The sequence below is a fragment of the Puntigrus tetrazona genome, chromosome 5, assembly GCF_018831695.1.
Source record: "Puntigrus tetrazona isolate hp1 chromosome 5, ASM1883169v1, whole genome shotgun sequence".
In the NCBI taxonomy this organism is placed as follows: Eukaryota; Metazoa; Chordata; class Actinopteri; order Cypriniformes; family Cyprinidae; genus Puntigrus; species Puntigrus tetrazona.
Window position 1 is genome coordinate 5910967 of NC_056703.1, and position 18481 is coordinate 5929447.

At 37.2% G+C, this 18481-nt stretch overlaps 1 protein-coding gene across 4 annotated transcripts in view; it reads left to right on the forward strand.

Annotated features, from left to right (window-relative positions):
• The first annotated feature begins 9607 nt into the window (after nucleotides 1-9607).
• The window catches only part of sgsm1a (small G protein signaling modulator 1a), a 33620-nt gene continuing 24746 nt past the window's right edge, over nucleotides 9608-18481 (forward strand). For 3 of the 4 annotated variants that reach the window (XM_043240135.1, XM_043240139.1, XM_043240138.1), the window contains exons 1-2: nucleotides 9608-9758; nucleotides 9869-9912. In XM_043240135.1, the coding sequence (XP_043096070.1) occupies nucleotides 9746-9758; nucleotides 9869-9912 (57 nt within the window). In that variant the 5' untranslated portion in view covers nucleotides 9608-9745. The remainder of the gene's footprint in view (nucleotides 9759-9868; nucleotides 9913-18481) is intronic. The other variant, XM_043240136.1, reaches the window with a different exon arrangement.

An 18481-nucleotide genomic window follows, 5' to 3' on the forward strand; every position in this document is an offset into this window, starting at 1 on the left:
AAATAAAACCACAAAATCACCCACTGTATTAAATGCATGTATTTAAGTACAAGGTGAATTACACACGAGTACTATAAAATTTGTTTGGAGTTTATAGTTTAAGGTAAAAATCAATATTTTAAACCCAATAAGTTTTAGTCAATCAGCATCGCGTATGACGAGCAAAGTAATAGCACTCTGTTTTCAGGGTTATTTTAATGTTGAAAGCGTAGGAAGGCAAGTCTGTTTTTGTTGACTCCGGTTGTTTGCTGTCTGGACCTGTCTCCTACACCTCGCATTAAGCCGCTGTATTGGATGAAGAATGGATCGCGAGGTTTCAGGCCCATGTTATTTTGACAGCGGAGCAGTGTGAATAACATTTTGAGCTTCCCTGGCTTCCTGAGCAGGCAGATGTAATAGTATTTACTGGAGATCCAGGAGAGAGTATCTGCTCTGTGGTCTAACCGTCCTCGTTAGGTAAACCTAATAAAAAGAGTTTGAAATCAAATCCACCGCTTTTAGCACTGGCTAATCGAAAAAGTCCTAACTGGATATAGAGACTGCAGTAATCGTGTAGGCCGGTGGCCAGAGAGTGCAGCAAATAAAGTTAGATTCACAAAATGGAAGGCCTTTTGTGAGGTCTGGACCAGGCCCAAGTGAAAGAGAAGATGAGTCCATTAACACAGACGGGCGCCTTTATTGCTGCTCATTCTGATATGAATATATACGTGCGAATATACAGCAATTAGTCGCAGGTTTAATACCAGTAATGCGTTATTTTGTTCATATTTTGATTTCTGGGTTTGAAGCAGTTCGACCTCCAAAACGCAGCTGTCCAGCAGATATGGTATAATCACTCGATTCAAGAAATGCATACTTGCTGGAGATTTGAAAAAAAAATCTTATCATATGTGTGTTTTCGTAATGTTATGCATTATATGGATATACTGCGGAGCATGCCGTGTGTGGCCCTTTTAAATACTTACTGTACAAATAGTTACAATAAGATGTCATTTATTAACATTAGTGTTCGTGCATTAATTAACACGGACGAACAATAAATAACGCATTTATTACATTCTTTATTAATCTTTGTTGATGTTGGTTTAATGAAAAAGTTGCTTTTTGGTGCACGGCGCAGCAGCTGTTACTTTTGGTTTTAAAAACTGCTGTAGAATTAGTGTTTATTCTTAGTTCATGCCTTGTTGTGAAGTGTTCCCAATAACTGATCGGTCAGTGGCGCCATTCTCGGGGTCAGACAGTTCCTAATCACGAATGATTTAATTTAGCTTGAGTTATTTAGTAAGCATGTGGCAATAACATGCAAAAGTTCAATGCATGCACCGGCCGGCTTCAGACAAATTTACCACCTATTATAAAAGCATTAATTAACTACAGCCATGATCTTTGGCAATTCTCTCACCTGAGAAGTTGTTTAACTGCAACTTGAACTTGTCGTTAGGAAAAAAAAGACCCTATTTGTCTGCAGCCCGGTAACAAAATCCGACGATGACTCGCTCTGTTATTTAAAGCATTACCTGTCACTGGATGAAGTCTTCATGCGTTCGCCGAGCAGGTCTTGGCTCAGTGACGTAACGGATAAATATAACTTATAAACAGAGAATTGATCATTTGAGTTCTTTTTGGGTCGTGTTCAAAATGTAACGAAAGCTGAATGCTGCGTTTTACGAGTCTAATGGATTACGTGGTTGAAGCAGCTTTGGATAAAAAGTATCTGCTAAAAGGCAACTAATAGCGTTAGGCCGGTGTAATAGGAAGAAGTAATTTCGCCACTGTACGTGTAGGCTAAAATAAACCAGAACCTTTACAGGCTGGCTCGCCGGGTTCGCTGAGATTTATTCGTAGTCAATATACAAGCACTTACTCCGGAGTCGTTCGAATAATGAAGTCATGTTTAATGTATGAATTGATCTCTTTCTGTTGTATCAGAGGTACGTCAGAGCAGTCGCATCAAGCATTACGGATCGTCGGAACGCCAACCGGAGTGAGCCGATACGCGCTCCGATGCCGAATACGACGATCTCGTGCGAGCTGATCTGAAAGCAGCCCGAGACGTTTCTGCCCGTCATTGCCACGAGTTAACGGTGAGAACGGGGGAACCGGCGTCGGGTCGGGTTAAAAGGGCAGCCGAGTCCCGGAGCGCATCAGAAGCCTGGGCTGGTTGCTGCTGTCAGGAGAAGTTGATGTGCGCGCTTAAAAGAACATCAGGCTGACAGGGACTCCCCCCAAACATGTCTACCCGGATCACACAGGGCTGTAAGCAGAGACTGACAGCTGCTTGTAGTGTTATATAGTTCGTGTCTTTTGCCTTATAATCTTCCTGCATGATGATATTGATACTCGACTCACTGGCGTTTTATCGATGATCACTGTTGCCATGCTAGTTAAAAAAAATCTATATTTAGAATGCATTTATTTCATGCTAAGTATGCCATACCAGTTTACGGAAATATCAATCAAGACTAACTTTACTAAACTTTATTTTGGAGCACTACTTGCACATTTAAGTCTTAAGTCTTATGTGACTATTGATGAAGATTGTATGATCTCTGAATATAATATTATGGACTTCAGCTCATTAAGTATAAAATGAACTGTTCCGCTTTAGCAGGCTGTAAGTATGCAAAAAGTAGAATTGCAGGGTTTTTTTTTATTAAACACGCGCATATGTAAATGCATATACTTAGTAGGACGAAATAAATATATTTCTAATACACTTATTTATTTTTAAGGGCATCATCATCATATTACACACCTTTACTGAAATTATTTTTCTTACCTACCCCAAACCTGGTACTGTACCAGTAAACATATCTTCACGAAAATATCAAGCAGCACAACTGTTTTAATGTTTGTTGAGTTCCAAATAAGAATTATTAATTAGAATCATTTCTGCAGGACGATGTGACTCTGATTGTTTAATGATTGACAGCATTACTTTATTTGTACTGTATGTACTTTAGCTATATATTCATTAAATGCAACCATCTTCGTCACATTTTTTGCTGGTTGTATTGCTCCAAGAGAGCCACATTTTTTTTTATTAACGTGAGTTATTCTCAGTTGGACAAATAATGTTTTGGTAGAACTAGAATTTCATTGTAATTTAATTTCCTAATTTATTAATTTAATATTTTCTATCAATTCTGTAGCTATAATGTGTTTGTGTGACAGAAGATGCATCTATTTTGATTAGACTTCACAATTAATTTGTAGTCTTCACTTCCACATGCCTCTGTAAATTGCATCGTATTGTATGCATATCTTGCAAAATGTATGTGATGTTATATAATGAATAGCTAATTCCTTATAGATATATATATGGACGTTAAATCTGGTTTTGGTTGTGGAAAAAGCATCTTATTGTATAAAATCTCTATTTCCCCGATTGCTTGAAACGAACTTTAACTTCTTCGTTCTGCCAATAGTTTCAGCTGGAAGCGAATGCTGAATATTTGAATTTAATTCAACTTTTGTTCTCTTCTACGCATGCAAGTGACAGATAAACGCAATCGATTATACATGTTGTTAAGGTTATCGCTGCTTAATCACTTGGGTTTATTCATAAACATACTCACAGCGCTCACTGTCCATTCACAACGGCTACTTCTGACCTTTATAAACCTAATTGCTTTTACTTAAACGAACGGAAGAGACACACTGTAACTCTAAACTCAATAGTGTCTATGCCCAGACAGATGATGTCACTCGCTACACCCTCACCATCTACAGAGAGAAACTGACACTCGACTACACCAAAATACAACGGATGTGAGGCCGCTGTAAGCTAACAGCCGTAGCTATAGCACTGTCATTTTTGCTACAACGTCAATACAAAAATATATACATATATATACATATAATATATAAATACTTCATTGACTTCTGGACGGAGGTGTCAAACAAAATAAAACAAAACATTAATAAATAATGTATCAGAATTTAAAAGAATGATCAATGATTGAAATGATTCTTTGTAACACCGCAAAGGTTCTACGTAGCACTTTTGTTCTTTATGGAACCTTGTAAAAAAATAGAAACCTTGTACTGTTTTGAACCATTTCTCTTAAGAATGTATATATGTGACCCTGGACCAAAAAACATCATATGGGTCAAAGTTATCATTTTTTCTTTTATGCCAAAAATCTTTAGGATATTAAATAAAGATCATGTTCCACGAAGCTATTAAGCAAATTTCCTACTTTAAATATATTTTTATATTTAAAGACGATTTTTGTTGTGATTTTGTTTGCACCCTCAGGTTCCTGATTAAATAGTTGTATCAAGGCCAAATATTGTTCTGTCTTAACAAACTATACCACACGAAAAGCATATTTACTCAGCTTTCAGGTGTCGTATAAATCCCAATTGTGATAAACCGGCCCTTTTTTGTGTTCCGGGGTCACATATTATACAAACATATTTTTATTAAACATAATATTCATTTGCTAAAGTGGATAAAACAAGTGACCAGTTTAGTTTTTTATTTTATTTTTGTGATCGAGAGTAGGACAGCATCATAGATCATCCAAACAAGAAGCAGTTCGGCGTTGCTGGAACAAGCCATTTGCTTTGTAAAGGTAAATGTGCAGCAGTAGAGTAGACCCAACTGTGGTTTATTATTTTTATATGGTGGTTTATATATTTCAAAATTGTTGACATAAGCGTTTTACCGTTTTACAGCTTTGGGTCGACAGCCGGTTTCTGTGATATCAGGTTAGTTCACTCGCTTGGAAGTGTGTTGTGTTCACACATTGTGCTTTAATATATAATTCTACACCATACTGATGTAACTGATTGCCATCTTTCTTAAGAAACCAGCAAGTAGTTGTAATGCTGTAAAAAAAGCCTCTGAAACGGGGTCAATGTCGGGAGCTGTGGTTCAACGCACCTTTCTCACACCAACTTTCCACTCTTCCATAAAATGAAGGCACAAAAATTGAGTCCATTTTGCCTATATAACTCTTATAACATCATATAAGATTTACGTAAGAGATATGAGTTATGATATGTGTGATAGCCGCTCTCTGCCTATTGCATTTGTCAATGCAGACAATGCAATTACGTTTTCAATCGGAGACTGTGTAAGCCCCTGGAGAAGGAAATACACACTACTGGCAGAAAATCTCAGCCAGTTAGAATCACGTGATCTGTGGTCTGTCGAGCGAGCCGCGTGCCGTTTCGACAGAACAGTGTCTCCGTTCAGAGACGATTCGTTTGCATTTGAGCTACAAAACGGAAATAAGTTTAATGATATTGCATCAAAGCGTCTGTGATGAAATGCGTTTTGTTAGGAATAGTCGCAAGTTGCAAAATGCAAGATCTTCATACTGCTTTCTCCGATGAAAAAGCCGTCTTGTCTTGAACTATGCGGCGTTTAAGTGACCAGTCCAAAACAGCTCTAAACAAACACGTTCGCTTTCACTTTTACAATATTGACTGTATTATGGCCAGATTGGTTACAGTTACGTATCGGTTTATTACAGACATGCAGTTTTTCACTTCACAGGAGTGGAGTGGATTACTCGAGGATTATTGTGCTGTTTCAATCCTCTGTTCGGACTCTCATTCTGACGGCACCCATTCACTGCAGAGGATCCGATGGTGGGCAAGTGATGTAATCCTGCATTTCTCCACATCTGCACCAAAGAAGGAACAAACCCATCAAACGTATTGGATTTTTAGCATCAACCTTTAGATGTTCGTTTGTTTAACGATTGATTCATTTTCATGAACTTTTTGCCTGTTGATTTTGCTCTTCCGGTTCAGAAGTCACGGGCACTGAACACTAGTTCTGCGAGGTTACTCGTCCGGCCTCCTGTCCACCTAAATCCACCCTGTCTCCTCTCACCAGCTCAATCTAGATGACAGCTTTCCCCTTTAGGTCAGCCCTCACCTGTCCGATCATCATCACTGTGTCATACAACCTTTCTGAAATACAATATCAGCCTGTGGGAATGCAGCGGCATGATATTCCTTCTTGCCGTTTCTGGAATCTTTTAGCGTTTTGTCGTGGGACGTAATCTATGTTTTATCTATCATTTTTCATCTTTCTACAAAACTGAGCGCTATACTTTTTCCGTTCCTTATATTTTTCAGCTGTTTTGTGGCATGCTGTGTTACTCCTATTGGTGTTTTAAAGTCACCACCTAGTGGACACTTCCATATATTACAATCATTTTTTGATCTTTAATTTTCATTCCTTTAAACACATCCGGTTATTGCTTTGGATGTTTTGGACTGTATTAAATACGTCTTTTGCAGGATCAAATAATGCCATCTGTGAAATTTCCCTAAATAAACTAAAATATAACGTTATTAATTTTAAACTAAAAGACTAAATTGTATGTCTGTATGCAATTAAAGCTTCTTTATTTACCATGTAATCCAAAAAAATCCTATACCTAATGAATCATTTCAGCATCCAAAATCGAATTAGTTTCATTTGTTTAAAACAAGTTAACTAGTTACCATGACTTTCACCACCTGCTACTAGTAGGCTAGATTTACTCACTACTCCTCGACTGACACAGACATTTCATATTTGTCAAGAACGAGACGCTGATATTCTTGTTAGCATATACTACGCAACATAAACTGTGGAAAGGGCTCTGTTTACTGCCTGCTAAAATGGTTTGCATCGCATACCACGTTATGCAATGGAGCAAAGTTGAAAAAAAAAAAAAAAAAAAAAAAAAAAAGAAATGTTGGGGCTTCCCTCAAAAAGCCCACACAAATCAGCATAAGTGCTGTCATGCACAAGCGCTTTGAATTAATTAATTACAGATGCAATGACTCAGTGTTTGAATGATGACCGATAGCAGGCCTGCTGGCATCAAGTTGCTGTTTTGTTTGTACCCCAGGCAAGGCTGTTACCAAGGCAAGGCCCGGAACATACATAATCAGATACTGTTTGTTCATTTTTGGTCCCTATCCTACTAACTAGCCCTCTCTACTATGGAGATTTATTCAGCATGGCCTTTCCCAACAAAACGAAAGCTAAATGCATTTACCACGAACCACTGGCCACAATATAATATATTCAATATATTTTAAAGTTTGCTGTTGAATGCGGTGAATTTGTCCTATATATTTCTAAATCCGTGACTGAGAGAGCAACCTGTTTCATCGTCTTTAGTTAATCGGCTGTTTACTGTTTAAAACCGTAAAAGCAACTGTGTGCAAAAGTTTGGAAACGCCCTACGAAAGTGGGGTTTTGGACAAAATTGGCACTGAATCCTTTTTAAATTGCGACAAGCTTGCACTGATAAGGGACAACGCAAACATAGTTCATACATGGAAAATACTTTTTCATTTTCCATTCATTTTCACACTGCTTCTGTTTACGACAGTAACAAATGCACGTGTGCAGCTCCTCCGTAATTACGACAGTAAATGTCACTCACTTAACTGAAGGGGGCTCCAAAGTGCACAGAATGTATATAGTCTTAGCTAATGCAAGACCGTGAAAGTAAATTGAAAAAGTAGCCTAATATTTAATGAAGGTACTTTTGGTGTCACTTTCTACCTCAGTCTCGACTGTGTTATATTACAGTCTCTATGCATTAGTAATCAAAAGCCCAGAGCTCTCAAAAAATCGCACGAGGCTCTTTTGAATCAAGTTCCTATAAAAAAGTAAAATTGTTTGTACACCATCATCTCAGTTTGTTATCGCGCAACATGTATGGGTTGTCTCGATAAAGTGTAATTATATTAAAGTCGTACTTCAACAATGAGGTGGCATTTCCCCCCCGAGAGATGACGAAGATCACAGTTTCCTCAGACTTTACTCAATTAGCGCTGTTAATGGGGCCCTGCGCTGTTGCTTAGCAACGCATGTAGCTGCTGAAGGTTTGGTCCTGCAAGCTTGCTCCAAATTTTTCTCTGACCTGCTTTTCGATTAAATCTTATTCCAGAGTGGGAACACGGCGTCTTTGTGCGACAAGAGAGGAAGGAGAGAAAGAAAAAAAAGCAGACTTTTTAGGGAACCCCAGGGAGCAGGAGCCGCTTTCAATGGGGATTTAAATCGCAAACTCCTTTTTATTTTGTTTTTCCAGCATGCAGCGTGCTACAATTGCCAGTCGCGGTACGCCTTATCCAAAAAGCTGTTGCAGAAATCCACTAAATTGAAATCCCAAGTCTCTGATTGGCTAAAAAAAATCACACTGGGTTGAAGATGCAGATTAGAGATACTTTGGATTTCTGAATACACCCGTTTCGGTGATTTTTTCAGTTACTAAGGACAACTTTAATGGCTTGTGTCAACAAGGGAGCAGGTGCAGCCTGCTAATCACGTGACCTGTCAGGCAAAAGCTGTTCAAGCTATTCCACGAGCAGTTAAAAGTGATTTTGTTTAGCTTCTTATGGCAGATGTTATAATTACGTGGTTAAGTGGGCAAAAAGCTTTTCTCAAAAGCATCCGTGTATTCAGAATATTAATCGTAAATCATTAGGCTATACTTTATGGCGCTGTGTGTTTTTGTGTGTTTATACTCTTTATTGAGTCTTTCTCAAACTATAGGATGCATCTGCAGGATTGGTTTTAATCGATTTTAGGTACATATTCACTTTGTTTCGTTCATCTTCAGAACATGAATTAGGATATTTTTGATTAAATCGGAGCACTTTCTCACCTTCCACAGACAGCAATGCAACTAAAATGATTTCAAGCCCAAAAACGTAGCAAAGACATCATTAAAACAGGCTAGACCTTGTAACATTATTGGTTTAAGTTTACAATGAGAATGCTTTTTGTGTGGAAAGAAAACAAAATAATGACCATCCGTGAGAGTACCATCATGCAAAAAATGTTTAAATAAAGTCATTATTGTCTTCTTTGCACCCAAAAAGAATTCTTGTAGCTTCATAGCATTTGAACCACTGATGTGAACACGCTGTCTGTATGGAGGGTCAGAAAGCTCTCCGACTTCATTAAAAAAAAAATCATGCTACGTAGGTAAACAAAGGTTTGAAACGAGGCAAGTAGCCAATTATCCTTATGAAAATGGACATTTTATTGATTTATTATAGTAAAACTGCAGTAAGCGTAGTTTTTGGCATATTGACTGCTATTTTTATAACCACAGTTTTACTACAAATAGCCAAAACCATGGTTAATTTCTGATTACCATAGCCACCATGTTGTTTTTTTTTCTATTTGTAGGTTAATATTTTCGTAAGGGTAATAAAATTTTTTTTTTTTTGGGTGTACTATCCCTTTAAAAACGTAAAAGAACTGATCAATTTATTGAGTGAGGTCAACAGAAACACTGTTATCAGGGACTGTCTTTCTGAATTAAATTCTCTTATTTCTTCCCTTAGACTTACAAATAACAAAAAGAGTACCAAATTGCCGACGCACCACGATAGCTTTTCTAAAATGCCGTAATTCTATTTCGCGCCTATCTATATCTCGATGCATGGAGATCCGGAATCTTTGTTTTGTAACTCTTTATTTTAAGAACTGGACTTTGTGAGAATATCCACGCCTCGTAGCCCTGTTTTTAAAGTCGACACGCTACCGTATTCAGTCAATAAAGCAGCCACGAGCCGAAATCTCAACCGAGCCGAATAGAATTTCTAACGATCAGCTCGCGCCAGGAACACGAAGAGTTTGACATCTCCACGTCTCCGGGAACCTCTCTGGCGGGTCACGTGATCTCGCGGTAGCAGGGAGCGCTTTTAAACGGCTCTGGCTTCATCCAGTCGAGAGAAGCGGAGAGCGCCAGAGCTCAACACCGCGATCATGGCAACAGCAGGTGCGACCAAAAAAAAAACAAAAAAACACCTCCAAACCTCACTGTCACGCGTCCGACTTTCACTTGTTCGTGTTTAACAATTAAATCGTCTTCGTGTGTTTCCTCCCCAGAAGCCGAAACCCGCCAAAGACTGCTGCGAAACGTGAAGAAGGAGGTAAGTGATAGTAAAAACAAATAAAGACAAGTGAGCGCGAGGCTGAAACGCCCTTTTAAATGAGACTCGCGATTCGGGCAGGTCTACAAAATGTGTGGTGTTAAGTTAACCGAAACTAGAAAGCTGACAAACATTTTTTTTAACGCTGTTAAACGGTCGGCACATTTGTTATATTGTGGTAAAATCACACTTAGCTGTGCGATTTCAGTCTACAGAGTATAATGAATAATTCACTCGGTTTTCATATCTGTTTTGTTCCTGAATATGCTGCATCTGTTTGTCTTCCCCCCTTCCATCAAGCATCTGCCACTGACTTCATGCCAGTTTCATCTCACTATTTCTTTCCAAAGCCTATTCACGCCTGCGTAAATAAAATAGTGAGTGTGAATCAGAATGCCAGGTTTGTGTTGCATTGCTGTATCACATACATTTTAATTCAAAGTAACAGATTTCTCTATGCATTCATACATACGTACGAACGTGTTCTGGTATATTTATTGAATATGTCATCCACATCTATACGGTTAACGATCCACAAGCATGCTGTAAGCACTTTCTACGTTCGTGCTGCCCACATCATCTCTCAGACTGCGTTGTGACTTCCAAGTCCCTAAAATACCCGCGTCCGTTCATAGATGTCATTCTTATTGAAATGTAAAATACAGGCTGAAGGCTCGCTGCATCTTTCCATTTATCTGTGATATTGATTTAAGGCCAGTCCTATCTCTTTTGGCAGCGCAGAATGCATTGCGCGGTCTTTGACTTCCAGTCATTTCATTTGATTAATAGGTTTCAATAATCCTTCTGGGCTGAGCAAGGAGCTGTGCATTTGCACGGCGGACGTTTAAGCGAGTGCTCAGCGGATGAGCTTTTTGCATAAATTTGGGTGTGAATCTGTGGATGATTTGCTCAAACCAGACATCTCGCCCCTTTACCGATTCTGTTTTGATTTATGGGTCGCTATTATGAGTTGCGATTGCAGTCACTGATATCCTTATCTTGTCTTGTGTGGCAGCGGTTCATCCCAACATTAACGCATGCAGTGTATTTTCTGTTGGTACTGTGATATATTAGGGTTTTTAAAGGGAAAACTCTTTAAAACTCTTCGTCTCTTAGGGACCCGGTCGTGTCGTGCAACGCGTGAATAACGGGAAATGGTTATTTATAAAAAAGAAAATTATGAGAACGAGCGAGGTGACGTCACAAAATGCAATCGCAACACTTTTAGTAAACGATTAAATGTTTTTCACGTCAATATTTGTGGGTATCGACACTGTGTTATGTTTAAAATCTATTTTTTACATTTTATTTCTTTTAAAAGTAGACCCTTGGAGGTAATATGACCACATTCTGCCTCAAAATGCCTCAAGGTGCATGTTTGCTACTAGTGTTATTATAATTTTTTTATATATTACTACTTATTATTCTCTATTTACATGAATTAGATGAACATTTACGTTTTTATTTTGAAGTAAAAATATACATTCAGACCCCTGGGGATAAGAACCGGCATAAAAGACCCCAAGTGGCATTTTGTTACTAGTATTATTATTTTAATTTACTGCTATTCGTAAATAATGGGGTTATTACTATTACTATCTGCTTGAATTAGACGAACATTTCAGCACATCTCCGCTTTTCATTAAAGTGTATACACTAATTAAATGAAAATCTTTTCATTTGCATTTCGGCGTTCCAATTGTGACACGTCTTCAATTAAAACACGCCTCATTTAAATATGTAAATATTCATATGCCTATATATGTCACAGAAAAAAAAAATTCTGCTTTGTTTGTCATCAGTTATTCCACTGTTCTACCAAATTGCCTAAATGAAATTAAAACGCAATTTATTTTACATTAATGATACTCATTGCAAATATTAACAAGAGTTAAATATAAACAGTAATTTCTGCATTCTGTAGAAGTTTTTCCAGTAGTGGGGATAATTGTATATTTTGTCACGTAACCACTAAATTAGTAAATGTGTAACATGTATCTTAATAACGCGATAGCCGATGCATGCTATGCTAACATAATGGTTGCACTTTAAAATTAAATCCACATGAAGAGGGCATCTCCCCACACTATCAGTCAAATTGAATAAAAACCATTTTAGCGGATGTCGGCTTGAGGTGTTTGGCAGTGATCTGTCATCGCATTGAGTCTCAGAGCATCCCAGCAGATGCAAAAAATGGCATTCGGGTGCTCGAAACGCTTTATTTCGACGGCTGGAGCTAATCAGGAGGAGTGGAGGCAGGCGAACTCTCATGTTTACCGAATCTGGGGTTGCTTGGCATTCCCAGTGCATGTTTACCCTTTTCAGCCGCTCACTAAAATTACGAAAGAGCGTTATTACAGATATTATACTGCTGATACGATGAGCACCGGCAACGTGGCAAAAAGGCTCATTCTGTGTCTGTCACTATCGGTCTGCTCTCTCTCTCTCTCTCTCTTTTTTTCCCACACCTGTATTGACACAAGGAGCGGGTCATGCGCAGAAAGCCCAGCAGCCCATCGCTTGTTTACCTTTCCCTCTCAGCTTCCTTTAACGCAGCTAGTTTAATTCGTAGCTCATCGCCGCGTCCTTAAAGAGCCTTGATTTTTTTTTTTTTTAAGCAAAGTTGCAACTTTAAGTTGGTTCGACTTAAACCGCGTGGTAGTGAATGCTAGAGTACGTCGACGGTAAAAAGCAAATGAAATAGCATTCATTTTGTGCTGAATTAGCACAGGTTAAACGTATAACTGATTCGAGAGATGTCACGAACGGTGAATTGAATAGCGGGTGCCTTTTAAAGGGGTCACAAAGTTAATTAAATCCTGAAATGTGTTGTTTTAAGCATCCTGCGCAGGCAAACATAGTAAAGAAAATCAAATCATCCACCTTCCACCCCCCCCGGCCTGATTTTACATTTCTAATGGAAAAAAACCATCTGTTGGAGTCTGCGAGCCAATTAATCACCATGTTCTGGGTGCAGAGACCAGTCTGTGAATGTGTTACAAAACAACTCCGCAAGATGTTGTTTCACTGTGTGCAAGAAACACTTAAACCTCATGCCAGATAGCAGCAAACCTCTTGTTAAACAGTCAAGCCACTGAGGCTCATTTAAACCTAATGGCTCTGTATGTGACTAAACAGAAGACGCATTACGCTGATGTGACTGAGAACTATTTAGAAATGTGCTGTGGACTGTTTGTAGGAAATCGTCCAGGTCTAGCATCTCTTAAAACCAACTCTAGTTCAGTTCATACTTTACAAATGCATAGATAGATTTGTTTCAATTATTTTTTTAATTTATTTTAAATATAATATAATAATAATAATAATAATATAACAACCTTTTTTAGACTCTTTTAATATTTTGTATAATTTATTATTAGATATTTTATATAATAATGGACAGGTGAATAAATGGCATAAATATGTATTTTTCGGTGCATCATAAATTCAGGTTGTGATTGTAATTGTGTCTCACTGATGAGTCATATGTCTGCAGAAATCTGTGCTCAGTGATATTCAGTCGACTGTACATTCATTGCTTTTAAGATCATTTCAGGATAATATATTATGCTAAACAATGCTATTCAGCAATTATCAGTCACATACTTTTTTTAACTAAAATTAATACTTGGTAATTAGCGTAATTAAATTAGAGCAATATATTATATTATATCATATTATATTCTATTATATATTATGTGTGTGTGTTCTTATAAATTGATATAAAAAAGACACGCTAGAAAATATTTACATTATTTAGATCTATAAATTTGTTCATATAATTTATTTTATATATAAATATATTTAATGTATGAACTTAACACATTTTCTCCAATATATTTTATTGGGTTTTTCTCAACATTAGAACAAGACATCTAACCATCTGAACATCACATCAAAACAAAACTTAACATATTTTAATTAAATATATACATGCATGTTTGTGTATTTGTGTATGCATAATAAATATGTACAGTACACACACACACACACACACACACACACACACACACTCAATTACCTGAGTGTGTCAGATAAGAAAGACATACAAGATGTTCAGTGATATGGGTCCCATGTGCTTTTTTGCAAAACAAACCCACAAAGATAATAACTGGCTAACTTAAATGCATTTGTAGGAAGAAAGAGACCACAAAGTGCTGTAGGAGACATGATACTCAAACATCTTCATAGGAAATCAGGTTGCCTCGGATAACAAAATTATAGGGGTTTTGCAGTCATTTTGCTAATTTTTGGTTGCAAAGCTGTTTTAATAAGAATATATAAGCTGAACTGACTTAGTCCACCTTTAAGATATAGGCTATACAAGATTTCTGCTGTGCGTTAACACCATGCATGCATGTGTCATGGGAAATGTGTTTTCCCAAGAAATATGAAACCTGTTCCTGTAAAGCCATATGGACTGGGGGATTAATTTAGATCCACAACACCCACAGAGCATCTCTAATGGTGCGAAGCTACATATTTTATATGCAGGATTATATTTTTTATATGTTCCAAGGAAATGCAGACTCTTCCTCGTGCAGTTTTTTTTTTTTTTTTTTCAAAAGTCCACTTTCGCATTATGTCAATGTTTTTGTCACTTGTTTATGTGTCATAAACATAACATATTTATTTAAAGCAGTCTTGGCATGTGCATTTTGCCACGTGCATAAATCATTTGTGACCCTGGACCACAAAACCTTTATGTCATTGGGGTACATTCGTAGCAATAGCCAAAAATAAATTGTATGGGTCAAAATTATACATTTTTCTCTCTTGCCAAAAAATCATTAGGATGTTGAGTAACGATCAAGTTTCATGAACATATTTTGTTTAAAAAAACATATTTTTGATTGGTAATATGCATTTCTAAAGACTTCATTTGGACAAAAATTGTCCAATTGGCTCAAAAGGCGATTTTTTTTTTCTCAGTATTTAGATTTTTTTTTTTTTTTGCGCCCTCAGTTTCCAGATTTTTAAATAGTTGTATCTTTGGCCAAATATCCTACCAAACCATACATCAATTGAAAGCTTATTTATTCAGCCGTCAGGTAATGTTTAATTCTCAATTTCAAAAAATGTACGTTTACGACTGGTTTTGTGGTCCAGGGTCACATGTGCATGGTTTTGTTTATTTAAAATGTTCAGGAGGTTGTGGTCTTACAGCATGTAGACCTAGATAGTACAAGATACTGAGTGTAATATGAATTAAAAAGTAGGCTATAATTAAAGCGGTAAACAGATACTTTAATAAATAACCTTATATACAAAAAGGGTATTGGCATCAGCCATGATGCTTTCTAGTGTACTTGGGACTCTTTCTGGATCATGCTGAGGTTAAAGTAAGTGTTTGTAGCAGTAATTTTTGACATGTTAGAAGACGCCCTGGTTTGTATGAAGTATTTAATATTTGTGTGGCAGCAGTAAATAGTAAATCACGTTAAATCTCTTTTTACCCCTTGTGGTAAAAACTGTTTACGTGTTTGTCTAGTGTTAATACGCTTAAAGACAAACCATGCGTAAGCCCCTTATCTCCACTGGTTATCAGCTTCTGTTTATACTGTGTTTTTGAAGTGTTGATCAATGTAGCCAATCTGGTGAACGCAATGACCGATCAGAGGTGTTTTAATTTACACAGAATCTGCTTACTGACTTCCGTTCAAGCTTCTGAATCATCGATTTTGATGACTGCCTTTAAGTGATTATAAAGGGAGTGCTCTTTTAATGCTTTCTAGGCTGTAATTCATTGAGAATTTGAATAGATTCACTCACTGATTTGCTCACTGATTCGCTCACTGATTCACTCTCTGATTCACTCTCTGATTCACTCTCTGATTCACTCTCTGATTCACTCACTGATTCACTCTCTGATTCACTCTCTGATTCACTCACTGATTCACTCTCTGATTCACTCACATTTATCTAGTATTGTCACTTGCAATTGCGTTTACTACTTTATTTACCCGAGTGAAAATGTGATTAGTGAGGAAACTCATGGTTTTGCCTTATATTCAAGACATATAGAAAATATTGACATTTAGGATTTTTATTCATCTAATTTTTTTGCATGGGGCAAACATTGAAATGTATAATATTCGTCATCAAAGATGGTTTTTGGTCTTGTTTGCTGTCCATTGTTGGCTTGTGACATCTCTGAAGTACAGTAAGGTCTATAATTGCTCTCATTGTGTAAATTTGCTTGTTCTTTCTGAATAGCCCAATAATCCACTCAACCTCTTAGCCTTTCAGTTTGTACGTTCGCTCTCTCGGCTCGATGAAGCGCTGTAATACGCGGCAAATAATTATTTTGCCTGTGGCATGAATTGTGGTAAATGCCATTTCCATTCACAGCTGGAATTGTTCATCGGTTCTGTTCAGAGTTTAAGCAACAGTTCAGTGTGGTGCCAACACATTTGGGAAGTAACTTGGCAACCCATGCTGTGAGACTTTCCATGCCATCTCCATGGAAACCTTTGTCATGCTGCTGAGACATCAGGGACAGCCGAGCTCCAAATAGACCCCTACAGTCTCTCTCTCTCACACACACACACACACACACACACACACAAACACACAAACATAGAGCCTGATAGAGTCTCTACCTATCAATGCACACTACAGTTTAAATGAAGCTGATCAATAAGAGTTTAGACACCATTAGTAAACATTTATAGATGGATTTATTCGCTCTTATCACATCAGTGATCCTTAATAATTCAGACCCAGCAATGCACTCTTGCTGATAATGAATGCCTTTGTTGTTTTGTTTGTTTTGTGACATTTGCTATTCTTAAAATATAGGTGACTCACAGTGTTTGTGTAATGTCAGTGTCTTTTGTCTTTAATGCTGTGATCACCAAACGGCTGGATTATGCAGTCATTTAACCAAAAAAACAACCTGTGGTATGTTTGAGATTTTGTGTACTGTAGTTATGTATAGCAGATGAGACAGGGACTCAAACTCCAATGATGTATAACAAAATGACAAAACCTCAAATAAATTCTTGCACTAAATGGTTAATAATGCATAAATGCATAGGCTCACTCAAAAATTATAATTACATTTTTTTACATAATTACTGTATAATTACAGTAACGTAATAAGTTACTTTTTTAGGGACTTTTTAAAGTCAATATTGTAATATATTACTTTTAAAACTAACTTTCCCCAACAGTAAAATCATGGATTTTCATTTCAAATAAATGCTGTTCTTTTGAACTTTTTATTTATTGAGGAATCCTAATCTAATGATGATAATAATAATAATTCTAATATATAACTTAAACACCAAACCAGTATGATTTCTGAAGGATCATGTGTCACTGAAGAGTTGAGGAACGATGCTGAAAATGCTAAAAAAATACATATTATAATAATATTTTAGTATATGACTGCTTTCGCTGTGCTTTTGATCAAATAAATACCTTCGTGAGCATGAGAGACTGACTTCAAACTATAGATATAAACATATACATATAAACCGATGATTTTAACTAATTAAGAAGAAAAAAGTTCTGATATCAGAAAAACTAAATTATTGTTTGGCGGACGTCTGCTTTCTTTTGATAACGTCTTCAACAGTGATATGTTAGGAATGAACGTTTTTATGACTAAAATACCGAAGCCTGATCCATTTAAAAATGCCTGTATCAGTGCAGGTACTGGATTTGTTACGTCCCTATATATCCGTGCGTCGAGTCGGCCACGAAGTAAGAGCTTACGCGAATTTCTAACTTCCTAAAGGATGCACTCAAGGGTTTATCGGGAATGCTGTCCTCCAGTTCAACTCATCAGTTCATGGATTTTTTTTCCCTCGTTGTAGTGCAGACTCCAATCGGCCGTATTGATTGAATATGCATGAAACACGACCCTACACTATCGGTATTATTCAGCTCTATAGCACTTATAGCAAGAACCACTAATGATAAAATATGTCTATAGATTTTCCTTCAGACGTCCCTTTAAGTGTCTCACAAAGGACAGTAAAAGCTGTGTAGTGCAAGGGACACCGCAAACATGCTAAAATGCCATAAACAGCCTTTATAAACTATTCAGTGAATTTTGTACTTTGTTGGTATCGTCGTGTTCTAGTCATCATAAAGCTCGGGTCTGTTTCCAAGGATAACAGGCATTTGTTTCACGGATGCGCCTCTGATCTGTACCTTTTATGAATCATACCAAGTGCGTGCGACTCCTTTGGTCCCTTCCTTTGCGTCCTTCTTTCTCTCTCTTTCTCTGGAGGATTGGATAGGTGTGATTCTAGTATGGAGGAGGAGATAAGTATACATCCGGAGTTATTTATAGCGTCAGGTGAGTCATACGTGGTGTTTAAACTCGTAAGGGTGAGTTGATCGATTAGAACAAAGCTGTGCTGCTGAATTATGAATAAGGTAGTGAGAAGAAATAAATACGCTGCGTTAGATTTCTCCAGCTTTAGATTTAGCGTATCATTTTTAAAAAAAGTCACAATCTTGACTATTGCGATTAAACAGTGCATTTTTAGTATTATTTTTATTTGATCTGGGATTTTTAAATGGCAGATTCTCGGACGAAAAAGCCGGAAAAGGC